Source organism: Belonocnema kinseyi, chromosome 1, assembly GCF_010883055.1.
Source record: "Belonocnema kinseyi isolate 2016_QV_RU_SX_M_011 chromosome 1, B_treatae_v1, whole genome shotgun sequence".
Classification (NCBI taxonomy): domain Eukaryota; kingdom Metazoa; phylum Arthropoda; class Insecta; order Hymenoptera; family Cynipidae; genus Belonocnema; species Belonocnema kinseyi.
In genome coordinates, this window is record NC_046657.1 from 74,331,227 (window position 1) to 74,349,668 (window position 18,442).

Consider the following 18,442-nt stretch of genomic DNA (forward strand, 5'->3'; position numbering starts at 1 on the left):
ATTTAGTTTCTTGATTTGAGGGACCAATTTTTTTTAATACAAAATAAAAATTTTGAGTAAATATTTATTTTCAAGGTTCATTTGTTTATTTGGTTTTTATATTATATGAATATAATTTTATTAAAAATCTTGAGAAAATAAGAAAATATTTTTGGATATTTTAGGTATGGCAAATGAAAATGTTAATAGAAAAATTAATATTAAACCAAATAGTGGATTTTTCAATAAAAAAATATTTTATTTTAAATTAAAAAATTTAACTTAATTTTCTACAAACAAAAAAATAATACTTTTTAACAAAGCAGTTTAACGTTTAAAGAAGTAATTGAATTTTGAACAAAAAAGATCAATTCTCAATGAAAAATATAATAGTTGACAATAAAACTAAAAAATGTTTTCAATTTTAAATCAGAAAGATTTGAATTCATTCAGAAAGAAGACTTTTGAAAAATATAGATGAATTTGCATTCAATCAATATTTTTCGGACTAGGAGAAAAAAAATTTTAGTCAGATTATAATTTGAAGGAAAAAATAACTGTCAGGATAAAAATTTCGAATGAATATTTATTTAGGTTTCGCTATAAAATGCAAGATTTTTTATTTTACAGCATTTTACAAAATTTTAGAAAAAATTGTCGTTTAAAAGATATTTAAGATTTTTTGATGCTTAAAAAAAAGTTGTCTTTAAAAGTTTTCAAAAAATTTTTTAAATTCGAAAATTGCGTAAATATCTTTTAAACTGGTTTGAATTATTACTAAAATTATTTAAAACCCTTCCGTATTCAGTTTTTATCACGTTAAAAATCTTTTGTAATGTTTTATCATTTTTTTAAATATTCTCTTAAAATTAATTTTAAAAATAGAGGATCACTTTAAATATTTCCAGGAATCTTAAGAATTTTTTAATACATTAAAACCTTTCAAAATATTTTAAACAATTTCAACATTTTATTTCCAAATCTTCAAAAATCTCCTTATTTCAAGCTTTTTGAATTCTTTTCAAATTTAAGATTAAAAAAATTTTAAATTTAAAAATTAAAATTTAAAATATTGCCTTAAAATTTTCCAGATTCTTTTTTGATATGTTGGAAATCTTTTGAATTAAAAAAAAATGTTCTTAGTCATAGTCTTAAAATAAAAAATTTAAATTCTTAAAAACCATTAAAGTTTTTTATTCCAAATTTTCGAAAATCTACCATTTTTTACCAATTTGTTGAAATCATGTTAAGTCAAGAATCATTTTTTTAACATTTAGAAACTTGGGAAATCTTGTGAGACGTTTAAAAATTTCGTTACATGTTCTCTTCAAGTTAATTTTAGGGTAAATAATCACTTCTAATATCTATTTTTTAAACTTAAAATTATTTTCGAAATTTTTTGGAAACTTCTAAATGTTTTTTGAATTAATTAAAATTTTTTCTAGAGTTTTTCAATCCTGCAAAATTGAAACAGATTGCTTTAAAATCTTCGACAGCTCAGGTGGTATTGTATTGGGTTTTTAGTCGAAACGCCGCGGGCTCGATCCTCGCTGCCTCAACATCTGAATTTTTTTTTTAATTGTAACTTGAAAAATTAAATTTTTTTTAAATTATTGTTAATTAAATTCTTTAACTTGTTTCCATAATTCCTAAAGCTCTACAAAATTTAATAATAAAATAATAGTTGTTCAAGATTCTAAAGGACAACTTTTATCTCACTGTTTACAAAATTTTCAAAAGTGCACTCTTTGATTGATAATCAAACTTTTTATTCGCTGAAACTTTTCTTGGAAGAAGTTCAAGTGTCGAGGATAAATGCAAATAATTCAAATTAATAGTCTGCAAAATTTTTCTCATTAAATTTTACTGTGTCAACGTCTAAAATTAACTTTTATAACAAATTATTCTGAATATTCCAGCAGATCAATTTGTAAGTGATAATTTTTTTGTAGAATATGTAATTTAATAAATTAAAAAGACTTTTTAACGCAAAATAAACATTTTAAATAACTGTTCATTTGCTAAAAGCTTTTGAACATCTAAATGTGGGCTAAAGAAGAATCAGAGGTCTGAGAGCAAGAAAATAAGTATTCTGTGTTTGTTTTTGATGTTATATAAATAGTATTTTTTTAAGATACTTAAAAAAAAAATCAAACAGATTTTAGAATATTTCAGATTTGTCAAAAAAAAGAGTCTAACCATTTTTAAAGAACATTTTTTATTTTACACGATTAGAAGAAATATGGGATAAAATTTGAGTAAGTTTAAAAGATATTTAGGGTTTTTAGAAGTTTGGAAGAAATGAAAAAATATTTGTTCAATTTTTAGGAATTCTTTCCAAGATTCAAACTATTTGTAATTTTTCCAAAACCTGCTATGTTCCTAAATATACTTTAAACTGACACGATGTTTTCTTAAAATTTTGAAAAATCTTTCGAAATTTCCAAAATTGCCTTAAAATCTGCCAAGTTATTAGATGTGTTTTTAAATTTTATTTTTTAATTTTATTTTTTTAAATGAAAAATTATTTCGAAGAAATCTTAGAAAGTTTTCAATTTTCTTTTATACCAATTACATGGTTAATATTCGGCGGCTTTATAATTTGACTATTGTAAATATTGTGCTGAAATTTGGGGAAATGGTTAACAATAGATAAGGTGCAATTTTAATAGTTTTTAATGTTGAGTGCAATTGAAAAGAGAGCTTTAAAGCCCTATAGTTAAAATATAATTAATAAAATTTAATTTTCCTTTTGAATCTTCTCCGTTCTTTTTCAGAACTATAGGGCATACTTTTTCAAATGTTTTGATTTTTTAAATTTTCTCTCAAAATTCAAATTCAAAAACATCATTTAAAATTTTCCCATTAATAAGAAATTGTTTTGAATATTTTCGAAAGTTTTAAAGCTTCTAATTCTCTTTTAAAATCATTTTTAATTTTCCCTAAATTTTTCTAGGAATGTGAAGCTTTTTTTTATTTTCTTGAAACCTTTAAAAATTCTTGAAAAGACTCTCTGTTTAAAGTCTTTACAATGTTTTATTATTTTTTAATCGTTTTAAAACTTCTAAACATCTCTTGAACTTACTCGAATTTTTTCTAAAATTGTGTAATATTGCAAAATAATTTGTCCATACAATTTTTAACTTTTTCCAACATTAAATTTGTTTAATTTCATATATCAAATTATTTTGAAAGCTTTTGAAATCTTCTAAATATATTAAAAATTATTTGAACTTCTCCTAAATTTTGAAAAAATTCTGTAAAATTGAAAATAATGCCTTAAAATCGACCAAATTTTTTTTGGACCTGCTGGAAATCTTTTGAATTTTTTAAAATGTTCTTAGTCATAATCTTAAAATAAATTTGGTAAAATAAAAAATTATTAAAAAATTTCCCAGCAATCTTAAAAAGAAATTTTTTATTCTCTTGAACTTTATAAAATTCTTAAAAAGATTTAAAGTGTTTTGTTCCACATCTTCAAAAATCTACTATTTTCACCAATTTCTTGAAATCTTTTTAAGTTGGAAACCTATTGCTTAAACTTCAAATTATTTTCGAAATTTTATAATAACTTCTAAATGATTTTTGAAAGAATTTAAATTTTGTCTAAAATTTTGCAACTTGCAAAATTGAAACAGTTTGCCTGAAAATCTTTGACATCAATTTTTGTGACTTTAGAAATTAATTTGAAATATTTTAATATCTTTTTCAATATTAAAAAAAAATTAATTCGTCAAAATAAAAAATCATTTCAAATTTCCCTGGTATCTTAAGAAACAATTAAAAATTGTATTTCAAAATCACGATGAAAGAAAATTATTTGAAAATTTTGATATAAAAAATTGATGGTGCAGAATATTCGTAATCTTTATTAATCGATAATCCAACGAAAAACTGATACTAAAAGTAATTTTTTTTAGAGAAGAACCAATTTCAATAGTCGCATTTTTTTATTTGTGTACACTTTAATTAATTATATTTTTAAACCCAAATACAATTTTTTTCATCATAGGCCGGTATTAATAATTTATAAATTTCGAAATCTTCAATATAAAATAAAAAATTACAATTTTTTTATCCAATTCTGATCTATAAATGGTTCGATTAAATTCGAAAGGTCGTTCGAAACTATGTTAATTCCGAGTAATCGCAATGCTGGTAACTGTCGGCCTACTTTAAAAGAACGCAACAGTTAAACTTCTGTTGTTCTTTTTTGTGAAATGACTAACGTAATGAGACGTCGTTGAAATCTTGTGACCCAATCAGATATGAAGAGGAAATTATTACAAAATTGTAATCTATATTTTTCCTAAATATTAAAAAATTAATTAAAATAAAATTGCACGTAATTTTTTTTAAAATCACTTTTTTTATTTTTTAAATTATTTTGCAGACAGGCTCATAGCCGTAAGAAAAATCCATGTGTTCTGAGAATTACCATGAGAAGATGGCAAGGTACGAGGATTTTGATTTTCATTCTCGAACTTTGGTGCCCAATTTTTTCCAAAGGAGGTACAGAGCATATCAAACAGAAAATTAAAAAATCTGTAATTTCATTGATATAATTTCCTATTCAAATCGTCAAAACGTTTATTTATTTTTCAGAGCCATCAATAGGTAACAGAGGAGAAATTTGGAGGAAATCAAGAAACTCAATAAATTTCGAAAATGAAAAATTTTTCGACATTAGGTCTTCATTTTCCTGGACTGGGCCAAATGCCCTGGCTAGATCTTCTCTTTTAGAGCGACAGGAAAAATTACAGTTTAACTGTGAAGAGATTCCCGACAAAAAAATCCGACGAGGAATTGTCGATCCTGAAGAATTTCATAATATTTTAGTAGACGAACAGCATAAACTTCTCTACTGCTACGTTCCAAAAGTAAAGACACTTTAATTTTTTTAAATAATCTATCAAATGAACTTTCTTCGTACGGAAATAAGTAATTTTTCATTACACAAGTTAATAATGGCTACTTTTTCTCCCTAGGGAGTAAAATATCGTATGCAGCAAGGGAAAGAAATTGAATTTTCTCCTCGTGCGTTGTGCACAGTGCTAGGCTTCGCCTCGCGCATGCGCACTCGGCTTCGCCTTCACGCGTACGCGTCTTTGCGTTCACACGTGCGCATCTTTGCCTTCACGCGTGCTCTCGTTTTGCCTATAATTAATTGAAACTTACATATCACAGTAAAATAATTGTTGTTTTTTAGAAAAACACTTTTGACAAAAATGAGTTTTTTCACTGTATAAGATGGAAATTCGATCCTAAACGCTTTGTTTCGAATAAAGACTTATTTTTAGTATTCAATTATGATTTTAAGCTTGATAAAGCAATCGTAACAAAACTTTTATGCACAAATTAAAAGGCATCTTTAAAATGCTAACTACTCTTTCTAGTTCCCGTTTTCGGCACCAGATGGCGAAATGGTCGACCCCCAATTCCAATTGCTAAATTTTAATAGTTAACGATTATTTTGCAAGTAAATTCTTTAAATTAAATGGGCTAGTCATGTTTATTTTCAAAATAAAAGTTATAATCAAGCTATTTATAATTTTTGAATATGTATTCCAGAAATACATTCAGAAAAAACTTTCTTTACAAATTAATTTCTCTTAAACTAAAATATGCAGATCACAAGATAACCTATAAATAGGCGTGCTAAACTAAGGAAAACCTCAAATTTAAAACTGGGATAGATATTTTTGATAACTTTAATTCTACACAATAAATATAGATACACACATATTAAAATAAAAACTTTACACTTACATAAAATCAGCAAAATGACTTCGATTCGGTCGTTCAGGACGTCGTAACTACACAGGTACGCATGCGCATTCACATCTATGCAGTGAAGCCAACTATGACATGTAGAGGTACTGACCCTGCGCTAGCTCTGCGTAAGAAGAACACGCCACGACTTACTGTTACCATGGTAACGGTTTGTCGCTTCGTGTTCCTCTTAAGCGTCCTAACGCAAGCGCTGTACGTCTACATGCCAAACTTGGGATCACTGCATTTATGCATTTACGACATCCGGGTATGTCCGGTGTAGATACGGCAAATTATTTTTGCAAAATTATAAACAATACGGGCAAAAAATGATTCAATTTCTTTACAGAACGATAGTGAACAATACTAGAAATGCGATTAAATTCGCAACTCTTTTTTGATGAAATATGTTGTTACGACTTTTCACGTTGGACAGCTACTGTATAATATACTCTTGCAGGTAGCCTGTACAAATTGGAAACGAGTGCTAATGATAATATCAGGAAAATGGAATGGCAGCGATCCTCTCGAAATTCCAGCCGATCAAGCTCATGCCTCTAGAATTGAAAGGCTCAGCAATTACACACTGCCCGAGATTGAGGATAAATTAATTAATTTTGATAAACTTATTGTCGTCAGGCATCCTTTGGAAAGGCTCCTTTCCGCGTACAGAAATAAATTGGAAGCCCGACATGAAAAGAGCTCGAAATATTTCCAGGAGCGATTTGGAAGGAAAATAATCAAAGTAGGATAAATTATTTAATGAAAAATTAATACTCAATATCATAAACATTTACTTCAATTTATTTTACATAGAAATTCAGAGCAAATGCGACAAAGGAAGCTCTGAGTAAAGGAGATGACGTGACTTTTGGAGAATTTGTAGATTTTATAACAGAGAAAAGAGAGAATGGAGTCCAAAACGAGCACTGGAAACCATTTTCAGATTTGTGCCATCCCTGTCTAGTTAATTACAATCTCGTTAGTAAATACGAAAGTCTGGTGGAAGATGCAACTGAAATTTTGGAAAGAATAGGCGCTGAATCAGTATCGTAAGATTCTCATAAATTAAGACATTTTTTTCTTCTTCATTTAATTGATCCTTCCGGATAAATATTTCGATCGGATTTTAGGTTTCCGGCAAGGATTTCGAAAAATGCACCAACTTCGAAAAAACTGGACGAATATTATTCGACTCTGAGTTTCAAGCAGCTTCGGAAACTTGCAGATTTGTATAGATTAGATTTGAAGCTCTTTGATTATTCTCTGGAGGAGATATTGGGGTTCTCGATAGCATAATTTTTGAGAATCTTCGATCTCATCAATGTGATATATATGTATGCTGAATTAAAAATTTACTTTAAACACTAAAATGTTTTAAAAGTTTTCAGAAATCAACGCCTAATCCTATTTCCAGTTTAGCATAATTTTAATACTCAGAAATACTTGTAAAAAGAACAAATAACAATTTTACAATAAATTTATTTCGAATATAATTACAAATTTGAAATGAAAGATTCGAAGCAGAACAAACAATAAAAACTAAAACTAGAATTGAGAAGGTAGCGAGCAAAAAGGAGAAAAATTTCAGAAATTTAGTCGTAACTTATCCAAAACAATACTTACGGAAGAATTATTTTCTAGAGGTTAAACGAATTTTTTTACTGCTACGTCCTCAGACAAATAATTAAATTTTTCTACAAATAAAGTTCGAAATTCCTACCTCAATCTAATTCATAACCCATACTTCATTTAATCAAAAATATTATACATAAGCTTGGTTCATACGTGTCACTTTTTTTTTAATTTTTGCCCTCTGTGTAATATCTTTGATTAAATCACAGCCCACACCGGAATATAAATTTAGATAACTTTTTTGAATACAATATTGGAATTAAAAATTGCGAGTACAATTATTCTGGCCGGAAAATTTATGATCGTCCTTTAGTTTCGATTCTTCAATGACCACGGTAATTGGCATTATTTCTCGTACGATGAATTAATAGAACCTTCTTCACACTCGAATGGATGCCTTAAAAAATGAATCACAAATCTTAGAGAGAAATCTAATAAAAATCGAATTTAGTTACAAAATTCAAGGAAAAATCACTAATTTTTGTAACGTTCCAAATTGAATATTCATTTTTTTAGATATTAAATTAATATGTTTAATTTAGAAATATTGGATATATACGATATTAAATTAAATTTATACCACTTCATATTCCTAACTTTTCAAGTAAAAATGATCAATTTTGACCACAATAGTTTAATTTTGAACTTAAAAAATTAATTTTCCACAAAACAACAAATTTTCTACTAAGCTGATGAATTTTCAACCAGATTATTGACTATGGACTAGAGGAATTAAAAAAAATGTCAAATAAGTTAAGAAATATTTAACAAGGATACTTGAATTAAAAAAAAATTGAATTTTCCACTAAAAATTATCAATTTTAAACAAAATCATTCAATTTCAAACAAAATAGTTCAATTTCAAACTTAAAAAGATAAGTTTTTAACTAAAAATGAAATAGTTTTATTTTCAACTAAAATAATGACAAATTTTTAGCTAAAAAAGATCAAGAAAAAAGAAACTTACAAAATACAAAAATTGAATAGTGACATTATTTAGTTAAGAAAATTTATGTTTCAACAGAGTTTAATTTTCAACTGAAATGATGGAATATTCAACTGGCCTAGTTACACGTGCTGTTAAAAAAATTCATGTTCAAACCACAAAAATCAAAGTTTCAACAAACCAGTAAAAGCTTCAACTGAAATAGTTTAATTTTCAGTTGAAAAAAAAATTATTTTTAAATTTTTTTCTTTTACATAAGTTGGGCTTCCAACTAAAATTTTTTTTCAGCCAACATGACGAGAAAATTGCAAAGAAAATGTTAATTTTTGAAGCAAAGAGATTAATTTGTAACCATGAATATTAATTTTCTACCGAAAAGACGCTTTTTTCACATAATACATGAATTTTCAACGAAATAGTTAAATTTACAGTTAAAAAAATTACTGTCAAACCAAAAAGAAAAAGAATTTCCAACAAAATAGGTAAGTACAGTAATATAAAGTTACTTTTGCAAATGAAAAATTACTCTTATTCAATTTTATATTGCAATTAAAAAGAATAATCAAGCATGTTCCAGAAAAAAGTTTCTTGTCTTAGAAATTTTTTTATGACATTTCCAGGTTTTCCAGGTTTTTATAACCATTTATTAGCTCGAAGCGCTACAAATTATTAAGTCTGTTTTGAATTACTTGAATTTTAAATCATGCAATTTAAACGATTGCACCTGGAGATTTTCATATTCTCCGCTATTTCCCGGTTTAGCAGTTACCACGAATTAGAAAGAAATGAGGTTTTCCTACTTACGGGAGTTGCAAGAAATGAGGACGCTGAAACATTGTTGGTGAACTCCAACTTGAACGTCAATGCTAAGGGATAGATTCTTGTCCCTTAACTGTATTTTCTTCTGCAAGAAAACAAACAAACAAATATTACCTTCTTTTCAATGATCAAAGAATTTTGTTCGAATTGTAATACTTCATCAGAACGCTGTGGAAAAGTTTTAACTTATCCCTTTCTTTTTGAATAATTCTCATCATATTTTTGGAACGGAGATCTTTAGTGTACAAAAGTGGAAAAAGTTTTTCTACTTACAGGAGTTGCAAAGAATAAAGACTCCTGGGTCCCTCTTGGAAAGGATAAAGAGATTGACAACCATCCTTAGGATTGAAGTTGAGAGACAGCTACAAAGTTGGTATTCACCAAACTCCAGACCCAAGAGATGCTCAATCCAAAACGAAAATTGACCAAACTCGTTCAAGTCTGAACAATCAATGAGTAGTTCCTTATTTCCAAGAGTAAGACCTGGATTGATCATCTGATAAAGGATGAGTCAAGATTGACTTCGAGTTCGCAAGAAGCATTAATGCATACATTCAAGGTTTAACAACTCTTTGATACAGTATTTCGAGGTCTGAAGGTTCTTATTACTGACTTGAAATATTTTTACCAATTTCCAATTCCCTGATTACACTGTTACATCAAGAGAAGGCTAATGATTCTAGAATCGCCTACACGGTAAAAAAAATTGAGCTGTGACAGCGATATTATTCCTTATTATAGCCAAACATTTAGCTGAAAATGAACGATGGAATTTAGAAAGATCCCCGGATCAGCGAAAATGAATATCCTTGACCATTTTCCATATATCGGGAATATCGTATAATTAAACCTCTAATAAGTACAGCTGTAATAGGGATATTAAGAATAGGTGTCTGAAGGAATTATCGGAAGAGCGCCGGTGCATTATGGGAGCAGCGAAATAAAATGGCGCGACGGCCTAATCGGGAGCAGTGACAGTTCAGATTTACTTTTGACAATTAACCGCTTTTTACTACTTAAAACGTGCGCGAAAGTTAATATTAAATAGAGCTCCTGATGTGGTAATAATAATTTACATTTGTTTCGATTGTAGGCGTTAACTATATTGAAATATCAAAAAATGCGATAAAAATAACAAACTTAACCTCCAAATGCATTATATGGATTTCAGGGACATTCATTTCTGCGATACCAGACGAAAGATTGGCTACTGTAAGTTAATATATTTCTATAACAACTAAATCTTTTTTCTAATCTGAAGACAACGCAATTACACATAATCTGTTGAAAATATTAAACTCTCGAACTTAGTAATTTTGTCCAAATAACTGATTTACGAGAACAACTTACATAAAGTAACTAAATGTTAACTCTTCTAACTAAACGGTTTACCTAATCTAAGCGGACACTTTCTTTGAGTTTAATATATTCTTGATTCACTCGTTTGTCTCAAGAATTTTTTTCCGTGTATGGAGTGCAATAAAAGTAACTTACAGCAAAAAATAGTAGACTAATACAATTTGAAAATATTTTTTTCTGGCTTACATAATTTTTTATAAATATCTTGATAAAAATAAGATTCAATTTATTTTACAACTTCGCCGAATTATTTTACAATAGTTCAGGCGTACCAATTATCGCTTTCTAGCACTGAATTAAAGTAGAAACCAAAAATTATACAACTGTAACATTATTAGTTATTACACACTCATAAAACAAAATAATATTATGTGAACAATAATGCATAGAATCCGAAGCTTTTCTACGTAATATGTTCGAGAATATGATATACAAAAGAGTGTAGATAAGAATCCGAACTTTCAGATTTTTACTGGCCTTTGGTAACAATTGTAACATTTGAAAGTCTCTTTAAAATTCTGGCATCACTCTCTTGAATATAAAACACGACAGGAACTCCTACATATTAAAAATTTCTTATGTTTTAGTTACCTTCATGAAAAATTATAAACGATCAAAAAAACTACACCTAATGTAATTGTGCAATGTTGCTGAAATAGACTAAAACGACGAAAAACAAAAAATGAAACTGAAATATAAAAAAACTGTTTAAAAAATTTCAGAAATTTTAAGTTTGATTTTTTATAAACAATTATTCGATTCAAATAAACTCGCCAAAATCGTACCCTATCAGCGCAAAGACTTGACAGCCAATCAACGCTGTTTCTCTTGACGGATACAAAATGGTCAATATAAGGAACTAAAAATAAAACCATATGGGGATTTAAAATTTTCTCAATTTCCCTGGAAGTGGGTATTTCTGAACTCTAAACGCGCGAAAATTTTACAATTCAAATCACCAAAATACATACATATTAGAAATGAATGCTGTCTCTCTGTCATATTTAACTTAATATAATAAGAATAAAGATTTGGAAGTTAAATAGGCACGCAGATAAAATAATTTTTGACTCTTATTCCAAAATTAATAATATAAAATTGATTCGGGAACGCAAGTTTAACGGAAAATTAACGTCATAATTATTCATTTTCTCTGAAGATAAAATCCTTTGATCTTTCGGAAAATTTAGCCAACTTCTTTGATGTTTAAATTCTCTCAATCTCGAAAATAATGATCATTTCAACTTAAACTGGAACCAAGACTTTTGAGTTATAAATTAGACTTTCGACAAGATCTAACCTATTTGCGTCGTTGCGAATCTTCTGTTGCCGAGAACAAGGAGGGTATTGTCACTCAACGACGCTAAAGTGCTCTGATTAATATTCTATTAGAAACGGTCCTGGCATGTTAAAATTCATAAATTACTCTTTTTTCATACATTTTTTGTCATGCCAGCGCATTTGGCAGAGTAGAATCTTAGCTTGTAGGTATTAACTTGTAAAAGCAGCAGGTTTCGACTTGGGAACTGAATCTCGCTAAATAATTTGTTAAAATCGGCACAGCCCATTCCAAATTTTATGATGGCTGCTCCGACATTTCACCCCTACCTTCAAATTTTTGTTTTCGAGGGAGAAAGAAGCAAGTCGATATGATCAGATTCGAGCAAATTTCTGTTAGCATTTACCCGAATATGTTTGTTTTAATTTCGCTCGGATTAATGTAATTCTAACTTATACTTAGAAACTTTTCCTTTTCGTGGCGAGAGATTTTTAAGAACAGCAAATTTTACAACCAGATAATCAATTTTGCTAGCGCGACGTGCAACAATTTTTATATATAAAAACCATTGTCCTGCTAATGATTATTATTGTTTATAATAATAATCATTAGTCCACCCTAGCCTTCAATCTCGCGTTTGGTTCAGAACGGTTATGTGACGAATGATTTGGAATACAGTGAGTGAGTGGACTAATGGGGTATATTCTAAAGATTAAAAGCGCGAAATATATAACTTGAATTTTCATATAAAATCCATCTACAATTTATTTATTACCCAACTCCGTGGTTCCGTGAGTTTTATCACCAAAAGACAGAGGATCCCGTCAGAATTTGAATATAGACCAGAGGTATCGACCAATCAGCAGCTCGACTTCGTGGAACCAACGGAAGTAGTAAGAGCAGTGCCATCCCGGTCTAATAATATTTATTTATTTATTTATTCAAAATTAACGGGCAAGCCCTTTGTACAGTGATCAATTTACAAGTTATCAATTTAAAGTGTATCTAAAATCTAAAACTAAAGCCAAAACATACGGGAAAAACTTATGCCACGTTGTTAATTGTTCTATAAAGCTCTGTTCTGAAGTGCGTTGCTGATGGGTCAAAAAAATCAAGGTCTGATTCATAAAAGTTTGCCTCATTACAAATTCGACTTATGACAGAGTTTGTTCCAAAGTTCATTCGATGTTGGTTAATTTTGAATAGAATGTTATTTCTTAATGATTTCGATGGAGCGTACAGGCTAATTTCAGTTGGTATTTGTGTGCTCTGATCACGCTATAATCATGATCACGCCTGAGAATCGGTATCCCCAGTTGTTTAGCTGCAAAACGTAGGAATCTTTTTTATATTCGATCAAGTCGAATTCTGTGGATAAAATACAGAGGTGACCAAATAACTGAGGCGTATTCAAGATGAGGTCTTACTGAAGTAAAATACAATGTTCTGAGAGTTAGCGGATTTTAAAAGTTTTTAGCATCTCTGAGGACAAAGCCCAAGGATCTAAGTGCCTTGGTTGCCGCATCTCAGGCTTGATCAGTGGGCATTAGTGACTCATCAAGAGAGAGCCCCAGATCACGAACCAGCGTGACCCTCTGTAATTCATCCCCAATAAGAAAATTACTATATTTTGATATTATCCTTTCCCGCGAGAATGATATTACTAGGCATTTTTCAACATTTAATAAGATTCCGTTAAGTGAGCACCAATCTTGTAGCTTTGCAACATCACTCTGAATTTCAAGTACGTCTTGAATGGATCTAATAGGTTTAAAATTTTTCAGAACGTCAGCAAATAAAAGAAACATACAAAATCGAAATACGGTATAAATATCATTAAAATAGAGGAGGAACAACAGGGAGCCCAGATTCGAGCCCTGTGGAGGTGGCTGTGAAAATTTTCGAAAAATGCCCATCAATACGATCCGAGAGCAGTCTATCGCTAAGATAATTTATTAGCCACAGAAGTTGCATTTCAGACAACCCCATTTATGACGAGAATACTGTGGTCAACCTAATCGAAGGCTTTTGAGAAATCAGTGTAGATCGCATCAATCTGTACGCCGTGCTCTAGGTTTTTGTTGAGAAATTGTGTGAAAAGACATAAGTTTGTGGAGGTAGATCTTCCCTTCCTAAAACCATGTTGCTCGTCAATAATTATGTTGTTTGTTGCAATGTAAAGTTTATCATAGATGATACTTTCAAAGATTTTGGCAATGGAATTGAGAATTGCTTTGGACGTTAGTTTGAAATATCGTTACGATTACCGTGTTTATAGATCGGTATTACTATTCCTTTTTTCCATTCGAGTGGAAAGCTCCCCTGAACTAAGGATTTATTGAAAATTATGTACAAGGGTTCAATTAAAAACTCACAGCACGATTTTAAGAGGAATGGTGGCACCCCATCAGCACCTGCTCCCTTAGTAACATCAAGAAACATTATCTTTCAGAAAATTTCTTCCCTTTCAATAAACACATAAGGAAGATCGATTGAATCAGACAAGTTGAATTATACATGACGATTTTGTGATGGCGCATAGATCGATTTAAAATAAGAGGCAAAAAAAAGAGTCAGAAATTTCATCACTGGAAGATACCTGTTTATCTCCTAAGAACATTTGTTCTGGTAATTGATGTATTTTTTATAACAATTGTCTGATATTGCTTTGCATTGAGCTCTCAATTTAGAAAATTTAATGTAGTCAGCTTTTGTTCTAGTTTGTTTATAATTAATATGCGCAGCTTTTTTAGATTGGATTACATTTTTTAGTTCGAAATTAAACCATGGGGGCTAAGTGGACGCTTTAAAAATCTGCAAAGGGACATAATATTCAAATGTTAAGAATAAATGCGGATAAAGTAAATCAACCGCACTATCAACTTTCAAATCAGAAAGCAGACAGCACCAGTCTACGCTACTAAGATAGTTACAAATTCCGCCATAATTAGCTCTCTTAAAGTCAAATCTAACTATATTGTCGTTGTACAATCTTGACTTGTGGGCAGATTTGATAAAATTAAATCGCATGTGAGAGGTGGGTGGTATTTGTCTACCGGTAGGAAGGGGTCAACTGCTATGGTTACTATTGTTTCACTAGAATTGGTAAAAACTAGATCTAACAATCATCCGTATTCATTTCTATTACTCGGTACACAAGTAGGCCCCTTTACGGTGTGATTAATCCACTCAGCATATGTTAAATTAAAATCTCCAAAAATATACTTTTTCATTTCGGGGAAGAAGCAGGCCACTTATTCGATTATTTCACACATGTAAGTATATTTTTCTAAGCTAGAATTTGGTGGGATATCAAAAACTCCCACGATAATGTGACAGGAGCCTACTGACAATTTAACAAAAGCATGTTCGACCGTGTTCTTATTTGTAAAAAGTTTCACTCCACGTAAGACATATTTGGCTGCAATCAGCACTCCACCACCGTGTAAATTATCGCTAGTATCAACACTTCGATCATCTCGAAAAATATCAAAGTCAGTCATACCAAGCTCACTAGAATTGATTCTTTTCTTTAGCTAAGTATCAGTGAAAATTAATATATCATACAAACATAATGGAACTGACTGTCGCAATAGGTGCCATTTAGCGCACACGCCCCTGACATTCTGATAATAAATCGAAAACAGCTGATCTCTAGACTGAGACCCCCTAAGACTACATGTGGAATACCTACGCATGCGTAGAGTGTTGCTTGACAGCTTGGCTCGTTGAGGTTACGTTCTTCCTTGAATTTACAATTATTGGAGATCCTTGTCGAAATATCATTATTAAGTTCAGTTCTCCTGCTGTCGTCGAGATATCAACTCCTTCTTCACTTCGTCGATTTCCTGAATTTGTAATTTTGTCCTGCCTGGTGCAATCCAAATGTGCTTCAGTTTTATACCGGTTTCGGGGACTTTTTGGCTGCAAGGAATTTGCTGATGTACATTTGAGCTGCTCCTTCCGTTTCGAAAACAAGTTTTACTGGTCGGGACGTCGTTTTGGTCTGTGAATAAAGACCAATTCTAAATGTTTGTGGATTAAAAATAAAAAAATCAGAAAGGAGCTCAGTAAGTATATTATTTAAACCAGATGCATGATTTATTTCTGACAGGGGGGGATACTTGTTTTGCTAATCCAAACAATATTAGGTTGTTTTTCCTAGAGTTCCTTTGTTCAATTTCGGCTATGCATTTACGAGCGAGGGATGCATCATCATGTGAATTTGGGGAAGGAAATTCGGTTTGTAATATACTTAAAATACCTTCAGCTGTTGTCATTCTGTCACATAACTCTTCAACTCTTTTCTCTGTTGCAGTAATTCTCTCAAGTACTCCATCCATTTTAGTCAATATGTTGTCAATCTTTGATCCTAGACAATCGACCTTTTTCGATACAGCACATATTTGAGATCCAATTGTCCCTATCGCATTAGTGATAATACGCTCAATATCATCGGCAGATAATGGAATGGAGTCTGAAGAGGCCTCAGATGGTGTACGAGATCTAGGTTTACAGCATTTTGCAAAGGATCCATTTTCAAGGGTGCCTCCACGATCCGCACAACCACGATGATAAGGGAGATTACACCCGGGACATTGCACATCGTCAACGACTTTTCCTTTGCAACCCCGACAAATTTTCTCACATATTGAGAGAGTCTCCGCTAGATCCCATAGTGGGAAAGTGCTCCAAAAAGTTTTTGAGGTTAGAAAAATTGATCTGCATCTCACGCGAATGTTGTTAACTCGCGGTGTAAATTTATTGTGGCACAAGGAAGTGCACGTGTTAAACTTTATTGTTCAATTAAGAATCACACTCAAACGCCAGAGAAAACCCAATAGAACCGAATGTATAAGAGAGCACTACAAACAATTCTGGCACATATAACCGTTACGTATATGTAATATGTATCAAAAACAGAATTGCACTATCTGCTGCATTAAAAGAATTTCTACGAATCTGTCCTGGAAATTCTTTTAAAGTTTAAAGAAAATTAAGGACAATGTCGACTTGATTGAACTTTTTATAGAGAACTCCAAAAATCAGCACTATAATCTTAAATTCAATTATTTTTATTTGATAATTGTTAAAAATGACCATGTATATAGGTACACTTTTTACGAATATACATAATCTCAAAAAACTATAAGACCACGCGTCATTGCGTTGGTCCTTGCTTTATTTAACACAAAACTTCAATTAAAAAAATAGATTACGAAAGAACAATTTAAACAAAATGTTCTTATAAACGTCTTCTACAAAAATGTTTACAGAAACAAAAATGTGCAAAACCACTTTAATGCTCAAGCCTTCTGTCACATTTTTTCTAATTTTTTTGGAATTTTTTTACTTCGGTCCAAACAGGAGTCTTGAAAAGGGACTGTTACCAGTTAGTCCTAGCATCTGGTAGTTTCCCTGCTTAAAATTTCGGATAAGTTTCGGATTCCGCAATTGGTCCGAATTTATCCAAAATCAATCCGATTAACGAATTTTCTCCGAAACATATCTGGTTTAATCCGAAAATCGTACGAAAATAGTCAGGAATGTGTCTATTTAAGTCCGAAATTAACCTGGACAAAAATTGTCCACTCCGGACAGAGTCCGATTTGATTCGCAATTTATCCGGAATACAAAACCTGAAATAATTTTAGTAAAGAATAAATTGAAGGTAGTCCGGTCTAGTCTGAAATTTGTCCGGACGAGAACTTCCACTCCGGAAATAGTCAGATTTAAACCGAAATAGGTCCGGACAAAAATAGGGAATCTGGAATAAACCCGAATGAATCTGAAATAAGTCCGAGAGGAAAATTTATTATCCGCTAGAATTAAAATTGTAATGAAAAGTCGTCCGGTTTAATACGGAATATGTCCGGCTACAAAACACGGAATCCGGAACCAGTCCGAATCAATCTGAAATTAGTCCACAAGTAGAATGTATTATCAGCTAGAATTAGTGTTAAATCAAAGTAGTCCGGTTGAATCCGGAATTTGTCCGGCTAAAAACACGGAATCTGGAACAAGTCCGAATGAATCTGAAATTTCTACGCATTTTAAATTTATTATCCGCTAGAATTAAAGTTTTAATCGAAAGAAGTCCGGTTGAATCCAGAATTTGTTTGGATGAAATACGGAACCCGGAGCAAGTCCGAATCAATCCGAAATTCGTCCGGAAGAAAAATTTATTATCTACTAAAGTGCTAATGCAAAGTCATCCGGTTGAATCCGGAATTTGTCCAGACAAAAACTCGGAATCGGGAACAAGTTTGAATCAATCCGAAATTAACCCGGAAGAAAAATTTATTATCTACTAAAGTGCTAATGCAAAGTCATCCTGTTGAATCCGGAATTTGTCCGGATGAAAACACGGAATCCGGGACAACTCCGAATCAATCTGAAATTAGTCCGCAAGTAAAATTCATTATTTGCTAGAATTAAAGTCCTAATCGAAAGAAGTCCGGTTGAATCCGCAAATTGTTCGGATAAAATACGGAATCCGGAGCATGTCCGAATCAATCTGGAATTAGTTTGGAAGGAAAATTTATTATCCGCTAGAAATAAAGTGGTAATAGTAAGAAGTCCGGTTAAATCCGTAATTTGTCCGGACAAAAACTCGGAATCGGGAACAAGTTCGAATCAATCTGAAATTAGTT

The 18,442-nt window shown here is 30.9% G+C and overlaps 1 protein-coding gene and 1 long non-coding RNA gene across 2 annotated transcripts; one reads left to right on the plus strand and one right to left on the minus strand.

Moving 5' to 3' along the window:
- Positions 1 to 4,253: 4,253 nt before the first annotated feature.
- Positions 4,254 to 7,124, plus strand: LOC117170211 (carbohydrate sulfotransferase 11-like). Its single transcript, XM_033356828.1, has 6 exons — positions 4,254 to 4,272; positions 4,373 to 4,434; positions 4,585 to 4,859; positions 6,212 to 6,496; positions 6,568 to 6,803; positions 6,885 to 7,124. The coding sequence occupies exons 2-6, from the start codon at positions 4,419 to 4,421 to the stop codon at positions 7,048 to 7,050; spliced, it is 978 nt and encodes a 325-aa protein (XP_033212719.1). The 5' UTR covers positions 4,254 to 4,272; positions 4,373 to 4,418; the 3' UTR covers positions 7,051 to 7,124.
- A 507-nt stretch (positions 7,125 to 7,631) lies between these two features.
- On the minus strand, positions 7,632 to 14,446 carry LOC117170221. Its single transcript, XR_004466745.1, has 3 exons — positions 9,425 to 14,446; positions 9,137 to 9,236; positions 7,632 to 7,783 (listed from the first exon to the last, which is right to left on the minus strand). It is a non-coding gene; the product is annotated as an uncharacterized LOC117170221 (long non-coding RNA).
- Between the last annotated feature and the right edge of the window lie 3,996 nt (positions 14,447 to 18,442).

Excerpts from the sequence above, each read along its gene's own strand:
- LOC117170211 (XM_033356828.1), top strand. Across the intron at positions 4,860-6,211 it reads TCTACTGCTACGTTCCAAAA|GTAGCCTGTACAAATTGGAA; the intron begins GTAAAGACACTT and ends ATACTCTTGCAG. Across the intron at positions 6,497-6,567 it reads TTGGAAGGAAAATAATCAAA|AAATTCAGAGCAAATGCGAC; the intron begins GTAGGATAAATT and ends TATTTTACATAG.